Below are 20,035 nucleotides of genomic sequence, written 5' to 3' on the forward strand. Positions count from 1 at the left end.
GCTCTGATCCGTCAAGAATCAAGCAACAGCAGGGACATTCAGGTGTTGCTCTGATCAGTCAAGAATCAAGCAACAGCAGGGACATTCAGGTGTTGCTCTGATCAGTCAAGAATCAAGCAACAGCAGGGATGTTCAGGTGTTGCTCTGATCAGTCAAGAATCAAGCAACAGCAGGGATGTTCAGGTGTTGCTCTGATCCGTCAAGAATCAAGCAACAGCAGGGATGTTCAGGTGTTGCTCTGATCAGTCAAGAATCAAGCAACAGCAGGGACATTCAGGTGTTGCTCTGATCAGTCAAGAATCAAGCAACAGCAGGGATGTTCAGGTGTTGCTCTGATCCGTCAAGAATCAAGCAACAGCAGGGACGTTCAGGTGTTGCTCTGATCAGTCAAGAATCAAGCAACAGCAGGGACGTTCAGGTGTTGCTCTGATCAGTCAAATCCACAGCACATGAAACTTGATCATGTTGTCGATATCTTTATGCAAAAATCACGACCGCTGCCATGAAAATGAGGTGCTGTGTATAATACATGCAAACCCATCCTACATTGTAGTGGAGGTGTATTTAGGATTGCTTACCTCCCTAAATGAGCCATCAAGTATTTTAATGTCTGGTAGTGAGCAGGTGGCAGTTTGCCGGTCGCGTGATACACCATCTGCAACCTCTCGTCTTGGTCTAAACCGTCTTTTCCTGAAATCAAAACACAAGTGTGAGCGCGATGGATGGATGATTGAACATGATATCATCATGCTCAAAACAGTCGCAAAGATGTTTTCCAGTTAAAGAGAGGACTAGCATGATAATAACATGATTTCTGTGGAGAGGGTGCCAGTGATATACATCCGTAAGTTGGCCCAAAGTGTTGGGATATGACTACTACTGTAGAGTGGGAGGTTACTGGGCAGCTGACGGCTGGGTAATAATGCCACTGGTCCTTTAAACAAACGACAGAGATGCCAGACCTTGACGAGAGTTCTCAGGAACCGTTCTGAAAAAATCCTTTTCTGCTGTACTTTTGACCAAAATATCAGGACTTTTCAGTATTTTTATAAGTGACCATCATCCTTATTGTTTACTGAGGTAAAATTGTAATGGCTTTCAGTACTATATGAGAAATTTCCGGGCTAAATACTGAAGGTCCTAATCAATCAATCAATCAACCAATATTGGTATCTATAAAGTGCTCCAATTACTCAGCAGATGGGTAGTCTAGAGCGCTTTCTTTCCTGAAGGCAGCTGCAAATAGGTGGGCCTTAAGGAGGGACTTAGAAGTCAGGAGGGACTCAGTGTAACAGAGCCTTGGCCTGTAATAGGCCTACAAATGTATTTTTGACAACTTACTGACAGCCTCGATGAATAGGGGATAGCTCTCAAACGTGACTAATGGAATGGGTAACTCTCTAAAGTAGGACTTGAGCACACTGCCAATGGTGTTGAGGTCCTCGTAAACCGCACATGATATATCTGTATTCTCGCCATCTGGAGAGAGAATAGGAGATGATGACATTTATTATGGATTCAGAGGTCAGAGCAAACACGGTTTTAATTTGAAGGGGTTGTAGTTAACACCACCTATGTGCCACATATGATCCCAGTGGCTTAGGCCAAGGCCCGCTGGTGACCTCTTACCGATGCGGCCAGAGGCGTTTTGGAATCGAGACATAAAAATGTTGACCTGAAGCTCATCTTTCAAGAGGTTATTATTCATTCTCAAGTCTGAGGTGAATCCTCACCATGAGCTGCTCAGCACTACAGTCTGAGCGTTTCTGACTGGTACACCTGGGTGGAATAAGGCATGTAAGACAAAGAGACCTTGGGATTGAACCAGGGACCTCCTGACAGCTAGTCAGAGATGTGATCAACTCTCATTTCACGACTCACCTTTGTCAAATGCTAATTTGATTGCCTCTACGTCGTCATGGAAACCAGCCACACGATACAAGCCCTCAGCGTCAACACCTGAAATTATGGAATAAACGCTATATTTTGAAGCAGCTGAAGCCAATTTCTAACATCTGTGGAGCCTCAAGACTAGGGAGATCAGTGGCATAGTGGTTATAGCCCCGGCCTTATAAACAGGTGGTCGCGAGTTTGACTCCCGGAAGGATCACCACTGTTTCATCATGAGCAGATGGTCTCGACCTCTGGTCAAAGATGGAGTCACTAGGCCAATGACCCCAAATGGCACCTAACCACAGTGGCACATGAGAAAGCTCGAACCGCCTTGGAGGAGGAATACACCGTGGGGGTGACTGAATACACCCTGGGGGTGACTGAATACACCCTGGGGGTGACTGAATACACCCTGGGGGTGACTGAATACACCGTGGGGGTGACTGAATACACCCTGGGGGTGACTGAATACACCCTGGGGGTGACTGAATACACCCTGGGGTGACTGAATACACCCTGGGGGTGACTGAATACACCCTGGGGGTGACTGAATACACCGTGGGGGTGACTGAATACACCCTGGGGGTGACTGAATACACCCTGGGGTGACTGAATACGCCCTGGGGGTGACTTAATACGCCCTGGGGGTGACTGAATACACCCTGGGGTGACTTAATACACCCTGGGGGTGACTGAATACACCCTGGGGTGACTGAATACACCCTGGGGGTGACTGAATACACCCTGGGGGTGACTGAATACACCCTGGGGGTGACTGAATACACCGTGGGGGTGACTGAATACACCCTGGGGGTGACTGAATACACCCTGGGGGTGACTGAATACACCCTGGGGGTGACTGAATACACCCTGGGGGTGACTGAATACACCGTGGGGGTGACTGAATACACCCTGGGGTGACTGAATACACCCTGGGGGTGACTGAATACACCCTGGGGTGACTGAATACACCCTGGGGGTGACTGAATACACCCTGGGGTGACTGAATACACCCTGGGGGTGACTGAATACACCCTGGGGGTGACTGAATACGCCCTGGGGGTGACTGAATACACCCTGGGGTGACTGAATACACCCTGGGGGTGACTGAATACACCCTGGGGGTGACTGAATACACCCTGGGGGTGACTGAATACACCCTGGGGGTGACTGAATACACCCTGGGGGTGACTTAATACACCCTGGGGGTGACTTAATACACCCTGGGGGTGACTTAATACACCCTGGGGGTGACTGAATACACCCTGGGGGTGACTGAATACACCCTGGGGGTGACTTAATACACCCTGGGGGTGACTGAATACACCCTGGGGGTGACTTAATACACCCTGGGGTGACTGAATACGCCCTGGGGGTGACTGAATACACCCTGGGGGTGACTGAATACACCGTGGGGGTGACTGAATACACCCTGGGGGTGACTGAATACACCGTGGGGGTGACTGAATACACCCTGGGGTGACTGAATACACCCTGGGGGTGACTGAATACACCCTGGGGTGACTGAATACACCCTGGGGGTGACTGAATACGCCCTGGGGGTGACTGAATACGCCCTGGGGGTGACTGAATACACCCTGGGGGTGACTGAATACACCCTGGGGGTGACTGAATACACCCTGGGGGTGACTGAATACACCCTGGGGGTGACTGAATACACCCTGGGGGTGACTTAATACACCCTGGGGGTGACTTAATACACCCTGGGGGTGACTTAATACACCCTGGGGGTGACTGAATACACCCTGGGGGTGACTGAATACACCCTGGGGGTGACTTAATACACCCTGGGGGTGACTTAATACACCCTGGGGTGACTGAATACGCCCTGGGGGTGACTGAATACACCCTGGGGGTGACTGAATACACCCTGGGGGTGACTGAATACACCCTGGGGGTGACTGAATACACCCTGGGGGTGACTTAATACACCCTGGGGGTGACTTAATACGCCCTGGGGGTGACTGAATACGCCCTGGGGGTGACTTAATACGCCCTGGGGGTGACTGAATACGCCCTGGGGGTGACTTAATACACCCTGGGGTGACTGAATTTGTTACACCAAGTCACCAACAGATGTCTCTCCTATCTCACAGTACATTTGCATGAGGAATATATCGGCCCAAAAACTAACAACTTTTTGTGGTTTTAATGGGAGAGTATAGGCAGGAGCCTGGTAGGTCAGATTAAGTTACACAAAGTTACTACCAGAGGTCTCTTCATCTCCGAGTACATCAGACCTATTCCCACTTTGACGAGGAATGTATTCATCACAGAATCAAACTAAACCTTGTCCCTGAAGTGTGCATGATAGTCACCTGAACACCAACTATTTGCCCCCGAGCTTCTGCCTGTACACCCCCTTTAAAAAAATGTCATGTTTCAAAAATCCACTTTACCTCGAGATTCTATTTCCTTTATACACATGGTGACCACCACCGGGATAGCTGTGTTCTGAGCCTTGACTAACGTTGTCAAGTCAATGCCAAAGCAGCGCTTGATAAACTTCATGTCGGGCATGCAGTCGTTGGGTACCTTCTCTGAACACTTCTTGTGAGCATTGAAACCACAGTCTGAAAATGAAGGGAAATCTTCATCAAATCATATATTTCATGGCGTAAATGATCGCATGGGATGTCAAGGAGGTCATATAGGATGGAACATCCAGGGAGCCTCTCTCATACATCCAGGGAGCCTCTCTCATACAGGATGGAACATCCAGGGAGCCTCTCTCATACATCCAGGGAGCCTCTCATATCGGATGGAACATCCAGGGAGCCTCTCTCATACATCCAGGGAGCCTCTCTCATATAGGATGGAACATCCAGGGAGCCTCTCTCATATAGGATGGAACATCCAGGGAGCCTCTCTCATATACCACTGCATTTCCACCACAGCTCCAACTCTACATCAAGGACTAAACATCAAGGGAGCCTCTTTCATATAGGATGGAACATCCAGGGAGCCTCTCTCATATAGGATGGAACATCCAGGGAGCCTCTCTCATATAGGATGGAACATCCAGGAAGCCTCTCTCATATAGGATGGAACATCCAGGGAGCCTTTCTCATATAGGATGGAACATCCAGGGAGCCTCTCTCATATAGGATGGAACATCCAGGGAGCCTCTCTCATATAGGATGGAACATCCAGGAAGCCTCTCTCATATAGGATGGAACATCCAGGGAGCCTTTCTCATATAGGATGGAACATCCAGGGAGCCTCTCTCATATACCACTGCATTTCCACCACAGCTCAAAGCCAGACACTTCACGTATTCAAAAAATAACTCCATCACGTCTCTGATAAAAGATTTGCTGGACAATTTTTCCCTCTAACGACACATATCCAGTTTCTAAGCATCCAATGTCAGCATAGTTCACCTAGTTCGTTCAACTTTATTGTACATATTGAGTATATCAGTTCTCACATGATAAATTTCCAATCAAATGAGACATATCACAGTATGCCAGCGTCCAATGTCAGCAGAGTTTGCCTAGCGCGTTCACCTAGCGATGCCTCAAGGCCATGATGGTGAACTTACCTTGACACTTGACCCCCTGAGCTATTAGACCCCACATGAAGTTAGCACAGAAATCACACCAGTGAGGACCTTTAAAGTTTTGAACCTGTAACGATGAATAAATGAAGCATCTGTTTAATAGTAAGGACATGAACAAGAAGTCATTATCAAGGGTTTAAACAGAAATCACTCACAAGAAATCCATATGTGAGTATAAGAACTTCTTCAATTTGACCAAAGTCATTGGGTCTATACAGGGCTGCCAAAAAAAATGGCTCCAAACTTCAAACACCAAGAGATCGAATTTTCTTGACAGGGAATCTTTCTGGAAGGGTGAGGAGACCAAGAAATTGCAAATTGGTTTGGTAGTTTTAGCTCCAAAGCATGTGTAACGCCTGATAAATTAACACCAGTGGTGCCATCTAACATTTTACAATGGAACTACTTCATGACTGTTTCTATCCTGGATAAAGAAGGATTATTTTTCACAGAACTGTTTTATTTGAATGCTCACCTTAAATTTATGTGTTTTTTCATACTTTTTTATATCTAATCTTGAATTTGTTGTTGCTCCTCTGGAATCTGCTGAATCTAATTCTCCAAATGCAAGACTCTGAAATAAAGGAATCATTTCAAATAAATAAGAATAAACTGGATTAGATTATCTCGCAAGATATATCAATCGGTATACGGTTAAGTGCGTGCTGATGCCCGCAACGACAGCCCAGAAATGCATGTCATTATTGCATCCTGCCACAGAGATCATCCAACTAAACCTCATAACACAGTGGACTGACCAGTGGCGCAGACGCAGACACCATGAGAAAGTGCAGACTGAGGACAGTGACAAATGGAAGTATCTCTTTGAGACAGTCTGTGCTAAGAGAATACTCAAATCAACCCTTAACCCTTTGGAGCCCGAGTTTCCACAGAAATACCACCCCATAAAGCCCGAGTTTTTGGACCAAAATGTTGTTTACATCACATCTGATGCCAGAATACCCACAGAACTAAAATTTTTATCCTGGAAAACCTTATAGAGAATCATGCTCAGCTACCGCAGTACATAACCAAACTTGTCATTCGGAATACCTCAGTTGTACAAAGCTGTAGTAAGTGTTCTGAAGGGATGCCGAGTGAGTTTTGGCGACTATCATGAGATCAGACAAACGGAGAGGTTTTTCTTTGGCGACTAAAGTCAACTTGGGCTTCAAAGGGTTAAAAAGAATATGAGAGTTTCTGAGAGACTTTGTGATCGATATATCACTTACTTGTTTATTAAGACTAGGATCCCGGTCGAGATTTTCCCGGTTATCTAACACTTCTTGATAAAGCTGCTGTGGGGCGCCACCGGGCGCATGCAACTCCTTCTGTTTCTTCGTCTTTGTGCGGTAATACGGCGATTCCTCATAATTTGATTCGTTCGATAACGCGGCGATATAATCTGACGCTTTTGCCTCCAAATAGAAGGTAATAAGTCCGTCCGCGACTAGGTCATGTATCGTATCGAACCGTTTCTCACCCACATAGTGCTGGCCATCGTAATATAATTTGAAGTTCTTCGTGATACCCTCAAATCTGAAAAGAAACCACACATCTTTACAATATCACCAAACTGGACCTTTAACCACTTAATGCCGTAAGACGTATATATACGCAAACTCTATCTGAACCGCTCTGCCGTAAGACGTATATCTACGTCAGCTTATCCACAGGATTGTACCATGTAAAATCCTTTACTGAAACTTCTATTCAAACAATCGAATCCCCAGCGTAAACTGACACTTAGGAGGCTTCGTTCTTCACAAAAGCACCAGCTGGCAGCACTTGAGCGATGGCCGCTGCAAGGACAAAAAATGATGTTTTCCTGAAACTAAATCCGGCAGAGCGGTGCGGTAAGAAACATTTATTGCAGCATTAAGTGGTTAAATAACATTTCAAGTTGAATTTTACCGAGACATTACCAAAATCTCTGCAGAATGTCATGATTTTAGAGACATTATTTGAGACTGTAAGTTTGTTTGAAACAATAAGTTACACCCAAAAATTTTGTGGACTTAACACACAACATTGAAAGTTGCAAAAAAAAATTTTATTTGATGAAAAACCGAAAGATATTTCATTTTCAGCCAAAATAAAAAATCATGAAAAATTTCAGCAAATCGCAAAAATAACGCAGTTCAAGAATTCAGAAATTTACAGTAACTGCATGAACCAGGAACAGAAGTGATACACTCTAAAGGCTTCATTCACGTACCGTATAGCTAGCGTATATGTCCCCGGCGCCCTCTGGCTCTCCCGCACAACATAACATCCATCGCATTTACTGACTAGTCTGTCGGTCTCCTCCCGTGATAATGCACCATGGAACTCGCGGCCGTACTGAGCTGGTTTGCTTGGCAGCTAGAGAGAAAACAAAACATCAAAATTATAACACCATATCAGGCCAGATAAAAAGAAAAAGTTGCTTCTCATCCGAATTTTTTCTCAAAATCGCAATGGGCAACCTTAAATTTTGAATTTTTCTATCGATAATAGACATTAGAACTGACACAGTTCAAGGAATAAGACATTCGCACCTCAATCATAGGCCAGCTGTTCAACTTCTAACACACAAGAATAAAAGAAATCATGATTTGTATGATCATGACTCATATGGCTGCCTTATCAGGTGGGCAGGGAAACCAGTTCTCAGTTTAACCTGGCCTAAACTTAAAGCTATAAGAGGAAGCTGGCATGTGCAGCAAAAGGGCTGAGGAAAGAAATCATAAGCCCAAGTGTTACTCACATCTCTGGTACAGACGACCCTCCTCGGCATCGGGGCTTGCTGCTGGAGGTGGTATACTGAAACAGACGTGAAAATCTTTCTGAGAATTGTTCGGCTGCGTTTATTCCGCATCTGCCCCCGTGGGAGGGTGCAGTACGGACTCATGGAATGTTTAGTCCAAACGGGATCCATTGCTAAGTAGCCTGAAACGCCTTCTGAAAGTTTGAAATGTTTATCAGTATCCCAACAGTCGTTTAAAAATCCTTGATTCCGAATTATTGCGAATACATCCTGTTCGACCTTAGCACTGGTCAAATTTAAATGTTCTTGAAAGCTCACAAACGTAAACAACATGTAATCGTCAATTTTCACTCCGTAGTAAAACTTGCTCAAGATGACTTCTAGATCCAATGTCATCAGTTGAATTCTACAAATACTTCCAATATATCTGATAATGAACTCGGCCCATCCAACAAAATTTACAATTGTTTTGAATCGTCAAGTTTTTTTACTGAAATACGAAGATAACTTTTCAACAAAATAGTTCATCAATGCCTCCTCTTGATCAAAACCTTGCAGCCTTCTTTCACAAACTCCACATCTCAAACTCCAACACAGCAATGATCAGTTTATGCAAGCCACGTCCAAAACTCCCATAGCCAAGAAATTCCACACTTCTTCATTTTTTTAAACTTTTACGCAAGAATTCATTAACAAGCGCCAATCAAAGAGAAAAAAGCTGCTGGTTTGACACTAATTGTGTTCAGGAAATAACTCAGTTAGGCTGTCAGCACCGAAGGTCGTGTTTCAGTTATTGGTGTCATTCGAACCCCTTTTCTAGCTCTGCAGTCAGGAAAACACAATGGTGAAATATTCCTCTGCGGCCCGGACACCTTGGGCGATGCAGAAATCTGATATATTTTCAAAATGACCCCTCCTTTCAAAAATCACATTGGCACCAAGTCCTTTACGGCTAATAAAACTTTTGGTGATGTCAAAATTTGATATGATTTGAAAATTTCCCCTCCTCGAGCACTGTTAATAGCTCAGTAATCTATTTTTTCGCTCTTTTTCAAAATCCGGTTATTTCACTGGAGGCAATCACCTGACAGAGTTAGGACTGAGCACCAAAAATGTGTCACAGAGAATTCGGCGCGATTCAGGAAGTCTTCCTAGGTGGATTTTCAACACCCTGTTGCAGAATCAAAGATCTCCACACGCAATTTTTGAAAAAGTTTACCAAATATTTACTTGTAGCTTCGATTGACATATGCAGAAAAAGCGGTTATCTCACCGACAAAATATCAGCATCAACGTTAGCTTAAAATGTCAACATTCAGTCACAATCTTAACATGAAAGTAACAGATATTCAAAGTCTCGTCACTTTATATCCTTCAGTGCCAATCATGTGTCGAAACTACTCAAAATACTAAACCATATATCCGTATTTCAATTCCTGAACAGTCACATGTTAGATTTCAAGATTAGCATCGTGATTTTTGAATCAACTTTTTATGAGTTCAATTGTATGAATTGTTCCACTTGATGATTTGTTTTCTATCACGCGGTGTCACAATCTCAACGTGGGCTTCCATTGTTCAGTTCAACTGGGACGATTCAAATCTGTGAATTGAAACGGTTTATTGAAGGGTATTCCCCACTCTGATCATGTATCTTATCAACACATTCATGATCAAGAAATGTAATCTTTTCGATTTCACAACCTACAACTGAAGTGGTTCAAATCAAAGTCCATAGAAAGAATCGAGGACACTTTTTCGGAATTCCCAAGACAAAAAAGCCTCTGTGGCATGGTGGAGAAATCAAAAAACAGAATGTAGCCAATTATGAACTTTTTGCTGTAATATAAGACTTTTATCCAAAGGAAAAACCTTTCTGAACCAAAACCTAGGAAATCGTTTCCATATAATCACTATGACTCCATTCAACAGGAAACCACGAGCCAGAGTAAGGCAAATGCAGCCATAGGCAGGACCACTTTGGTAAGAACTTGAAATCCTAAAGCAATTCAAACTTCTTCAAAATGAAGTGAAAGCGCATTAAAAACCTGGCAAGCTATTCTCTGGAAAGAAAGAACAGACTCCAGCCCCTGAAATCGACATCGACTGCCTCATAAACAAGCCAATGGAATGTTTACCAATCAAATGGGAAGACGTAACAACTTGAAATGGCATGTTAATTCATTGGGTTATTTTCATTGCAAGTCAAGCAAGAAGCCTCGCACAAGCAAGGATTCAAATAGTAGTTCAGAAAGTGTTCCTATCAATGCAGTACTCTCTGATGATTTGTGGGGGCCAGCTCAGGTGAGACAAGAATTCTGAACGATTTCTCATGTTCTGAAGCAACCAGGGTTAGGTGATGGCAGGAATGTTTACATTCCACTTTCAGGTATGTGTTGCTTAAAAGCTAAAATCTTAAAATTTATTTTCCAACTTTCTGAGGAATATCTACCAGATGCATGAGATTGTATCTTCAGAATACAGTAGAACCTCTATTAAGACTCCCTTGGGAATGACAAGTGTGTCCTGATTAGAGAGGTGTCCTGATTAGAGAGGTCAAATTGAATGGAAACACACAATTTGGGACCAAAACTACTGCCCTTAATAGAGAGGTGTCCTGATTAGAGAGGTCAAATTGAATGGAAACACCCAATTTGGGACCAAAACTACTGCCCTTATTAGAGAGGTGTCCTGATTAGAGAGGTCAAATTGAATGGAAACACACAATTTGGGACCAAAACTACTGCCCTTAATAGAGAGGTGTCCTGATTAGAGAGGTCAAATTGAATGGAAACACCCAATTTGGGACCAAAACTACTGCCCTTAATAGAGAGGTGTCCTGATTAGAGAGGTCAAATTGAATGGAAACACCCAATTTGGGACCAAAACTACTACCCTTAATAGAGAGGTGTCCTGATTAGAGAGGTCAAATCGAATGGAAATCCCCAATTTGGGGCTGAAACTGGTGCATGTAGTGTCTTCAATAGAGACAGCGTCCTTGATAGAGAGGTGTCCACAGAGGGAGGTTCAACAGTATCTCCCCGAAACAAGTTTTTTGACATCAAGGGGAAGGTCTCGGGTATTGCACTTAACTTCATCTCTGCATAAAGACTTTTCCTACTCAACCAGTTTCCTGTTCACCAGCCCTGAACTAAACTACATGTATCAACAAAGGACCACACGCAAAAAACTATATGAAAAACCCCATGTGGGCGAGTCATCCACCATATTGATACCACAAAATGAAGCTGTAACTGACACCCAAACCAGATTACACAAAGATTTGTGATTTTTTGTTCAGCCAGGTGACCTAAAAACCCTGACACACTTCAGATGCCAGAATTCAAAATCTCTGAAAAAATGGATGAAATCGATCGCTGAGAGAGTGACAGATGTGAGTCGTCTCAATCAGGAAGCGGATGTTGTTTTTATCCGACATTAATCCACGGCCTATCATATTCCGCCCCGCGTGTGGTGCGGTTTTACGCTGTGTTTTGCCTACTTGAAGACGTCCGCTTCCTCTTGGTGAATGAAACCACAGCTGGGTTTTTTGAGGACTGAAACTGATCAATAATGATGCAAGCCTCCAATTTTTCCATCCTCCTTCAAAATTGTTTACAACATCATTGTAAACTGCAAAAAAAATCGAATTCTCCAGCTATCAAACTGATGGAAATATCCTGGTGAACAGTTCTCTCAAGTTAAAAGGACGGAAATGCTCTTCAGGAGACCTAAAACAAAATCACCAAAAGAATGGGTCTGCCCAGACACAATTCCCTCAGAGGCCCATGATTTTCATAACGGGACGTCTGCGTAACTTCTACCATTTTGTAAAAGATCTAATGTCAAACATGGCAATTCTGTCCGTTAAAAATTTGAAAGCTGTAATAGAATTTGAAAATTTCAAATTGGGTAACAACCTACTGACATAACTGTTGTGTAGACAGACATCCAAACACTCCATACCAAGTTTCAGAAAAGGTGCATGCATGATAACTGCACCACGGCATTGTGTATGACTGCACTTCCATTAACCAGACCTACGATTCAATATGAACACCGTACCCCCTTATATGACCTGATTATTCAAATGGCTCGACATGAACTGTACACCAAGCACACTCCCAAACTGCACATATCATGGACTAAGGATTGCAAAGCTTTCTGACGGGAGATATAATATTGATGTGTGGTAGTTTTTTCTGCTCAGTAAACATGTTCTACCTGAGATGGAATGATTCATTGGCTGGTCGTAAGTTGTGGATTTAACACAGAATCCTGCCCCAGGCGATCGTGAGATTCTTACAATGCTCTCCGACATATACAGGAATCTGAAAGCATGTCTGAGAGAGTTGCCAACCAAGCTATCGTCAGTGAAAACAGTTTCAGGCAAGTTTTCAGGCAAGCTGACCATAGGCACAACCATTTTGGCTTGAACTTGATATCCTAAAGCAATTAGAACTTGTTGAAAATGAAGCCAGTGGCCATTAACAACCCTGGTGGCTGTTTTCTGGAAAACAAGGTACAGACTCCCACCCTTGAAATGACATTCACATAGATTTGAAAGAGTTCTAATTGCTTTAGGATTCTAAGTTCTTGCCAAAATGGTTATGCCTTGGTCAACCAATAAGCAGTAATCCACACCAGTGATTACCCATAGTTCTATTTCTGGTCAATGCCAGTCGACCAGGGGTGTCGGGGGGAGGGGGAACCGGGTAGCCACTGCTAACTTCATATATCCAGCTAGACCAGCAAGCAGCTGCAATACGTAACAATTACAACTCTTCGCATCCCTGCCTATCCAGTCCAACTGTAGAAAGCCTGTCCACCCAAAAATTTATATCCAGTACGTTTTCAAATTCAATTACCAACTTCCAATTTTTAACGGACGGTGTAGGCCGTAGGTTTCCACTGAATGAGAGAACACTACAGCTGCGAATGAGTATCTAATATTCAAGATGCCACGGATTCTGCACCGAGAAACATCAACTGGAAAAACAAATCCGTCAAATCGTGAAGATTCGCTGAGTGTTCAAGCAAAAACAAGTATTCACCGCTTGCAATTAGTATCGCACATCACCGAGGCATGTTATACCTGGTTTCTTGGACGGTGCCATTTGGTGCATGCCTCACATGCCAGAGATCTCAAATCCCTAGAGTAACAAGCCCAAGGTGTTGCGTACTTCATGGCACTAGGACTCACTGCCCATCCTTGAGGGGGTAAGTTAGGTTTACCGCCTGTCATATGGAGGTAAGTTAGGTTTACTGCCCATCACAGATCAGTAAGTTAGGTTTACCGTCTGCCCTGCCCTGGGCTGGTAAGTTAGGTTTACCGCCTGTCCTATGGAGGTAAGTTAGGTTTACTGTCAACCATAGATTGGTACGTTAGGTTTACCGTCTACCCTTGACTGGTAAGTTAGGTTTACCGCCTGTCCTATGGAGGTAAGTTAGGTTTACTGTCCATCGTAGACTGGTAAGTTAGGGTTACCACCCAACCTATGGTGGTAAGTTACATATACTGTCTGTCATAGAGCAGTAAGTTATTAGTTACTGAGTGACATTTTAGGTTTGGGTCTATTTTGCAAAGCAACACAGATAATATCTTAACCCTTTCAATACCGGCTCCAACCAGGGCTGGCGATCACTAAGATACCAGAATGACTTCAATGACATGTCAAATTTTAACTTCCCATCCACACTCCAGGCAAGCCACATTGCAAAAGCCTGAAGCACTTGATACGTACCAAGCTCACCCTTGGTTATAAAACAATTTTACCTGCAGATGAACAATTTTCTATCGCTCATCGCAGTGACCAATATCGCACGTTTCTGCGATAAGTATTCCAATCCCAGAAACACATCTACACTGAATGACAATCCCAAAGATTACATGAACACAGATCAACAATTTCCAACCGTGCCACCGATCAGCTGACATCCGTCGCGACTGTGGAACGTCACGGATGCATCATCAGGCACAAGACTATGTGACGTCTAGCACAGGATAATCAGACCACCGATCAGCTGACATCAGTCGCAACCGTGGAATGTCACGGATGCATCATCAGGCACAAGACTATGTGATGTCTAGCACAGGATAATCAGACCACCGATCAGCTGACATCAGTCGCGACCGTGGAATGTCACGGATGCATCATCAGGCACAAGACAATGTGATGTCTAGCACAGGATAATCAGACCACCGATCAGCTGACATCCGTCGTGACCGTGGGACGTCACGGATGCATCATCAGGCACAAGACTATGTTACGTCTAGCGCAGGATAATCAGACCACCGATCAGCTGACATCCGTCGCAACCTTGGGACGTCACGGATGCATCATCAGGCACAAGACTATGTGACGTCTAGCGCAGGATAATCAGACCACCGATCAGCTGACATCCATCGTGACCGTGGAATGTCACGGATGCATCATCAGGCACAAGACTATGTGACGTCTAGCACAGGATAATCAGACCACCGATCAGCTGACATCCGTCGCGACCGTGGAATGTCACGGATGCATCATCAGGCACAAGACTATGTGACGTCTAGCACAGGATAATCAGACCACCGATCAGCTGACATCAGTCGCGACCGTGGAATGTCACGGATGCATCATCAGGCACAAGACTATGTGACGTCTAGCACAGGATAATCAGACCACCGATCAGCTAACATCAGTCGCGACCGTGGAATGTCACGGATGCATCATCAGGCACAAGACTATGTGACGTCTAGCACAGGATAATCAGACCGGCGGGAATACACAATATATCGGAATTTATATTTATGATCGAATCATATGAAAATTACTTTCTCCCGAGGGAATGTTCATGTTCCTAGAATATCAACTCTGATATTTCTGAGATGCAGGGTGAATTAATGTGATATTGACCCTTACAGAGATAAATGAATAGAGTGACCAGCATTGCAGGCTGGACTAGGAGCCTTCCATTAAGTAAGGCAACTCCATTTCCTGCAGCTATACACCCATGTCAAGGCAAGGTGGTGGAGGACTAACTTTAAGGACTGATTGTGGCTGTGGGATGTCACTTTACTGCTGCAGCTGCAGAATACAACAGTATCATGTTATAATGGTAATGATGAGCAGTGATGTCTTCATGAAGCTTCTCCCAGCAAAACCAGTGAACCCCATGAAGTAGAGCTGAATACCGAGGCATAGGATTTCTGGCTTTCTATGTTCAAACAACAGGTCCTCAACATGCTGCCAGGAGTATATATGCTTGATTAGATTATCAAGTAAGAACTGATTCGAGGATCAGCAAACATTCTGAAGTTGTTGGTACACAAACGAGAGGATGATAACTTCTGATATCCAATCACTCAATGTATCTCTACTGCTATTTAATGGAGGATAAGACACTGTTAATGAGGTGTTGTTGTTGATACTGGGTAGACAGAGACAAGGGAGATATAGGCCTATATCCAGTTTTTATGCCAATGGTAATTACTGATGGCTGGAGTAATATTGCTCAGAATGATATTTCAAGGGATAATATTCGGCAAAAACATAACAAATCAATTCAACCAGCATCAAAACAGCCACTTATCAAAAAACATTGCAGCCAACACTGCATGAATCTGATATTTGCCACTGAGAACACTATCTGATATTTACAGAACTCATCAGTGCCAAAAGACTGTTTTAGCGCAAGATGACATCACAACAAGATGACAATGATGGACTGACATCTCCAGCATCAAGATTACCACGTCAAAATCAAACAACTGCATTCATTAGTTGAAATCCACAAGTGACACCACACTAAAAATAACTCCAAAAGCTTTAGTGTCATCTCCAAATCGACATTGACAACTGAGAAATCCACAACAAACTAGTATGCAATTTCCATCCAATTGACGCTAATTCCAATGCTTCCTTCAAATCCTCCAAAAAAACAACAAATAAGTATCACATATCCCCGTAATGGACAAAACCAAATTCAAGATGGCTGCCACGGGAGCCATATTGAAGATCACTTCCTAACAATAACAACAGATTCCAAGATGATTGCCAAGTATTCCTCCCAATCCTACTCACAACACCGCAAGAATTCCAAACTCTAGAAGCCACATGGTAGCTCTTGTAAGTTCTCTGTTCAACTGATGCTGCCGCCAAATGCCCAACGACCTATCTCGACTCAGGTACCTGCGTCATTCCAACGCATGCAGCGCTGGCTTCATTCAATGATTCACCGCAGAATCTCGCCTGTTTAGCTATCGTCTGCTGCCTGGGTGCTGTCGTCTGCTCCTTGATTAGACCAAATCAAAACATGAGATGATCTCAGATCGAGGGGCGATATTGCCAGTTCATAAATGGGGTAGTAGGCTTTTGTTAAATGCCTGTAGGTGGCGCACTGAGGCGTGTACCTTTTCAGGGCCCATACAAACATCACAGTGACAATGCCAGCTGCTGATGACGTAAATGATATGAAATGAGTTGTAACCGGTCCAGTAAACGAGGTCACAGTGGATCTCACAATTTCTGATTGGTTTCATCATGGTCGTTTCATCTTGTCTTTTGTTTGTCAGGAATGCTGGCTCGCCCCACAGTATAATGGTAGCGAGGATAAAAACAGTTGATTTCACAATGTCTGCTGATGTTACGCACGTCACATCAAGATTTCGCCGCTGACGCACAAATCAAAAATGACGTCACTGGCGTAAACATGAATCAAAGATGACGTCGTCAATGTTAGATACAGTGCAGATTATGTAACAATGTCCGAGGTTTGATGTCCCTGGTGAGAGGTTGATGACATCACAGTTATTATCTTTGCACCGATTCATTGGTTGATGTTTAATTTGATGGCCGAGCGAACTTCTCCCCTCCTGGAGACAGGAGAGTCACGAGAGTTCGCGAGTAAATCACCGAGAGATTACATCTCTTTGATCAACTGTATCGAATCGGCCGTCGTGATGAGTCACCACGCGGGGATTCTTGCGTAAATTCAACAGTTTCGGAGTCATAATGACTTGAATATGTTGCATGACTAAACAGTTTTGCCACTTTTTGGCGCGAGATGATTAAATTGAATCAAATCTTCCATGTTGTTTACTTTCTTGGTTACAAGGTAGGCCAGTCTAACTAGCTCCTGTCTGAGCTTAACAATTTGCAAGGTATTGGTAAAAAAGCTCTAACGTGATATATGACCTGCTGATGGTAAATAATTTCAAAAGACGTGGTTTTAAAGGTAATGTTGAACATCAAGTTATCTACTTCCTATAGCTATGCCAATCACAGCCTATAAAATTGCAGCCATAGTCAGTACCATGAAGTGGGGTGAAAGTGGCCCTGGGGGTGAAATAACCCCAAATCCAAAAATCTTATTGGGGCCAAATGATAACAATTTTAGCCCATTGAGATATCTTTTAACATATTTTTGTACAATGATTCAAGTTTTGATAAAAGATTTACTGCTAGGGTTCATGCTGTATGGTTGAAAATGTATGGGTCAACTTCACCCCACTATGGGCCAGTGTCACCCCATCTTACAGGAGGGTCAAATGACGAGAAAGACGGTTGTCCTAATGACAGTTACAACCATGCCATCTATCAACACACTCACCTGAAAGACAATAGCCATAACAACCATTTTCCAAATATTCGAAAATACAGGCACCAAATTCCTCGCACAACATTGTGACCATCTGTTTTGTTGAAAATGCTGATACTTAATACTCTATATGGAATTTTAGCTACAGATCAATCAGTATTGATCTTTGGATTAGAAACATCATATAAACATTGTTCTACTGCCAAATTTTCTACAGCCGCACTGGGGTTCAACAGATCTCCATATTGAAGAGGGATTACAGTTGAGATAATATTGGGATCTCCATACTGGCGAGGGATTTCAGTTCAGATGATATTGAGATCACCATACTGACGGGGGATTTCAGTTCAGACGAGATCTCCATACATGCCTGAATGATATCGATGACGATAATTCAAATTCTCTCACCCAGATGTTTTCATGACTCAAATGCAATTTCAAAATACAAAATGCTGCACTGGCATTCCTCGGTGCAATTGCCTTGCAAAACACTAATGAACTCTGGGACAGGAATGCCGTAATTTCGCTTTAGAGCATCAGATAATTTCCAATAGACTACCGCAGCTGAAATTGACATGCTTTAACCTTAGTGACTCATGTATGGGGATGCCGTAGTTTCTGAATATAGCACCGAAACATCAATGGGGTCTCCCGAATATGACTCACCACAAGAAGAGTGGTGTTGAAATTATCGCAATACGCGATGCCGTAGGATCTATAAATAGATTGGACGCATCTGAGGAAACCCCAGGAATGACTCACCATGAGCTTTGACGGGGTCTGACGGGGTCTGACGGGGTCTGGGCTCTCAGGGTGACGAAAGGTGACTTAGTCAAAACCTGCCAAATTCTTTGTCCGTTGGCAGCATGACTGGTGCTTAGGTGCCTGGGATCAAGAACCAGTCATCAAACTATTTCTCATCATCCACTTTTTGGCGATGATGATTTGCGATTTCTTTGTCCTTTTTGTCAAAATTTATCATCAAGCTTGACTAGAAATTGCTACATTTATGACACATTGCTTTCATCGAAAACTGCAGACTTGGCCTGTGCTCATGGCTCTTAGTTTTGGAGAAACAAATTTCTTGCAAATCAAATCATGACATTAAATGAACAAACAACAGACTGTACTAATTCTCATCAAAAATTTGGCATCGAGCCAAACAAGAATATCACGTCTGAAACAAATCAATCGAGTCAATTACATTCATTTAGTCTAATTTCCATGTCAAGGAAATAATACCATCTGAAAAAATGTTGTTGTTTTTATAACGACTAATGATTACACAGACTGGGAACATTTCAAGGCGGATAAAATATATGATTTTCATGTTTGGGTTTCAAATCTGAAATTCCAAACCTTCACCTTCTGCACAGTGCTACTCTATGTCTGTCGTCAGTTTGACCACAACCTGATCAAATCGTGCCATTAGTTACTCTCTCTGCCACTAGATGGCGTCTAGGTGGGAAGTGGCGATCGATACATAAATTAGAAAATAACGGTTACTTACGATATGACTTCCATATTGGCATCACGCAGTCATCGTCCATGGCTGCAACGAAAAAGACAGGAGAATATATGAAATTTTGTTCGAGTACATTGTTATTTTTGGAGCAAGTAGACATAAGTGTCTGGTAACTTAAACTGTTTGTTCTGAAAAAAAGGTTGAATATACATATCCACTTCAATTAGGCTGGTAATAATGTGAAGTGTCGTTGACATTTGAAACCAATTGGCTTTAGCTGGTAAATCATCACTATAGCCAATTTATCTCAGCTCACCTCGAAATAGGACATTGAGCAGAAAATGCAGTTGAACCTCTCTATCAAGGACACCCTTGGAGCTGGCAAATGCTGTCCTTAATAGAGAGTTGTCCGGATTATAGAGCTCAAGTTGAATTGGAATGACCAAATTCTTCACCAAATTCAGTATCCTCAATAGAAAATGGTATCCTGATAAGAGAGGTGTCCGCTAAGGGAGGTTTCGCTGCAATACCCGTCCTCCCATAGCCTTTCTATCATTTCAAAATACACATAATGAAAGATCTGACTGAGCGTGTTCTGAGTGAACTGGGCAACTATTCTGATTGTAGGAACCAGAGATTTCTGACTTAAACCCAGCCCTGGATGCCTTTATCTGTATCTGCAAAGAGGCTGCACAAGATCTGCTGGAAATAATAAAGACGATAATTCTAACAAAATGAGATTTCTACGTCCTTCTACCAAAAC

The 20,035-nt window shown here is 43.3% G+C and overlaps 2 protein-coding genes across 5 annotated transcripts in view; one reads left to right on the forward strand and one right to left on the reverse strand.

The window, feature by feature from the left end:
- LOC135497776 (speckle-type POZ protein-like) overlaps positions 1 to 20,035 on the forward strand; it is an 87,425-nt gene that overhangs the window by 26,721 nt on the left and 40,669 nt on the right. The gene's annotated exons all lie outside the window — the stretch shown is intronic.
- LOC135497775 (N-chimaerin-like) overlaps positions 1 to 20,035 on the reverse strand; it is a 47,369-nt gene that overhangs the window by 6,362 nt on the left and 20,972 nt on the right. For all 3 annotated transcript variants that reach the window (XM_064787663.1, XM_064787661.1, XM_064787660.1), the window contains exons 2-11: positions 19,318 to 19,359; positions 8,226 to 8,281; positions 7,695 to 7,840; positions 6,709 to 7,015; positions 5,952 to 6,050; positions 5,459 to 5,543; positions 4,314 to 4,487; positions 1,882 to 1,959; positions 1,342 to 1,479; positions 579 to 690 (exon numbers count right to left, since the gene is read on the reverse strand). In XM_064787663.1, coding sequence (XP_064643733.1) covers positions 579 to 690; positions 1,342 to 1,479; positions 1,882 to 1,959; positions 4,314 to 4,487; positions 5,459 to 5,543; positions 5,952 to 6,050; positions 6,709 to 7,015; positions 7,695 to 7,840; positions 8,226 to 8,281; positions 19,318 to 19,359 — 1,237 coding nt within the window. The remainder of the gene's footprint in view (positions 1 to 578; positions 691 to 1,341; positions 1,480 to 1,881; positions 1,960 to 4,313; positions 4,488 to 5,458; positions 5,544 to 5,951; positions 6,051 to 6,708; positions 7,016 to 7,694; positions 7,841 to 8,225; positions 8,282 to 19,317; positions 19,360 to 20,035) is intronic.

Source organism: Lineus longissimus, chromosome 13 (assembly GCF_910592395.1).
Source record: "Lineus longissimus chromosome 13, tnLinLong1.2, whole genome shotgun sequence".
In the NCBI taxonomy this organism is placed as follows: domain Eukaryota; kingdom Metazoa; phylum Nemertea; class Pilidiophora; order Heteronemertea; family Lineidae; genus Lineus; species Lineus longissimus.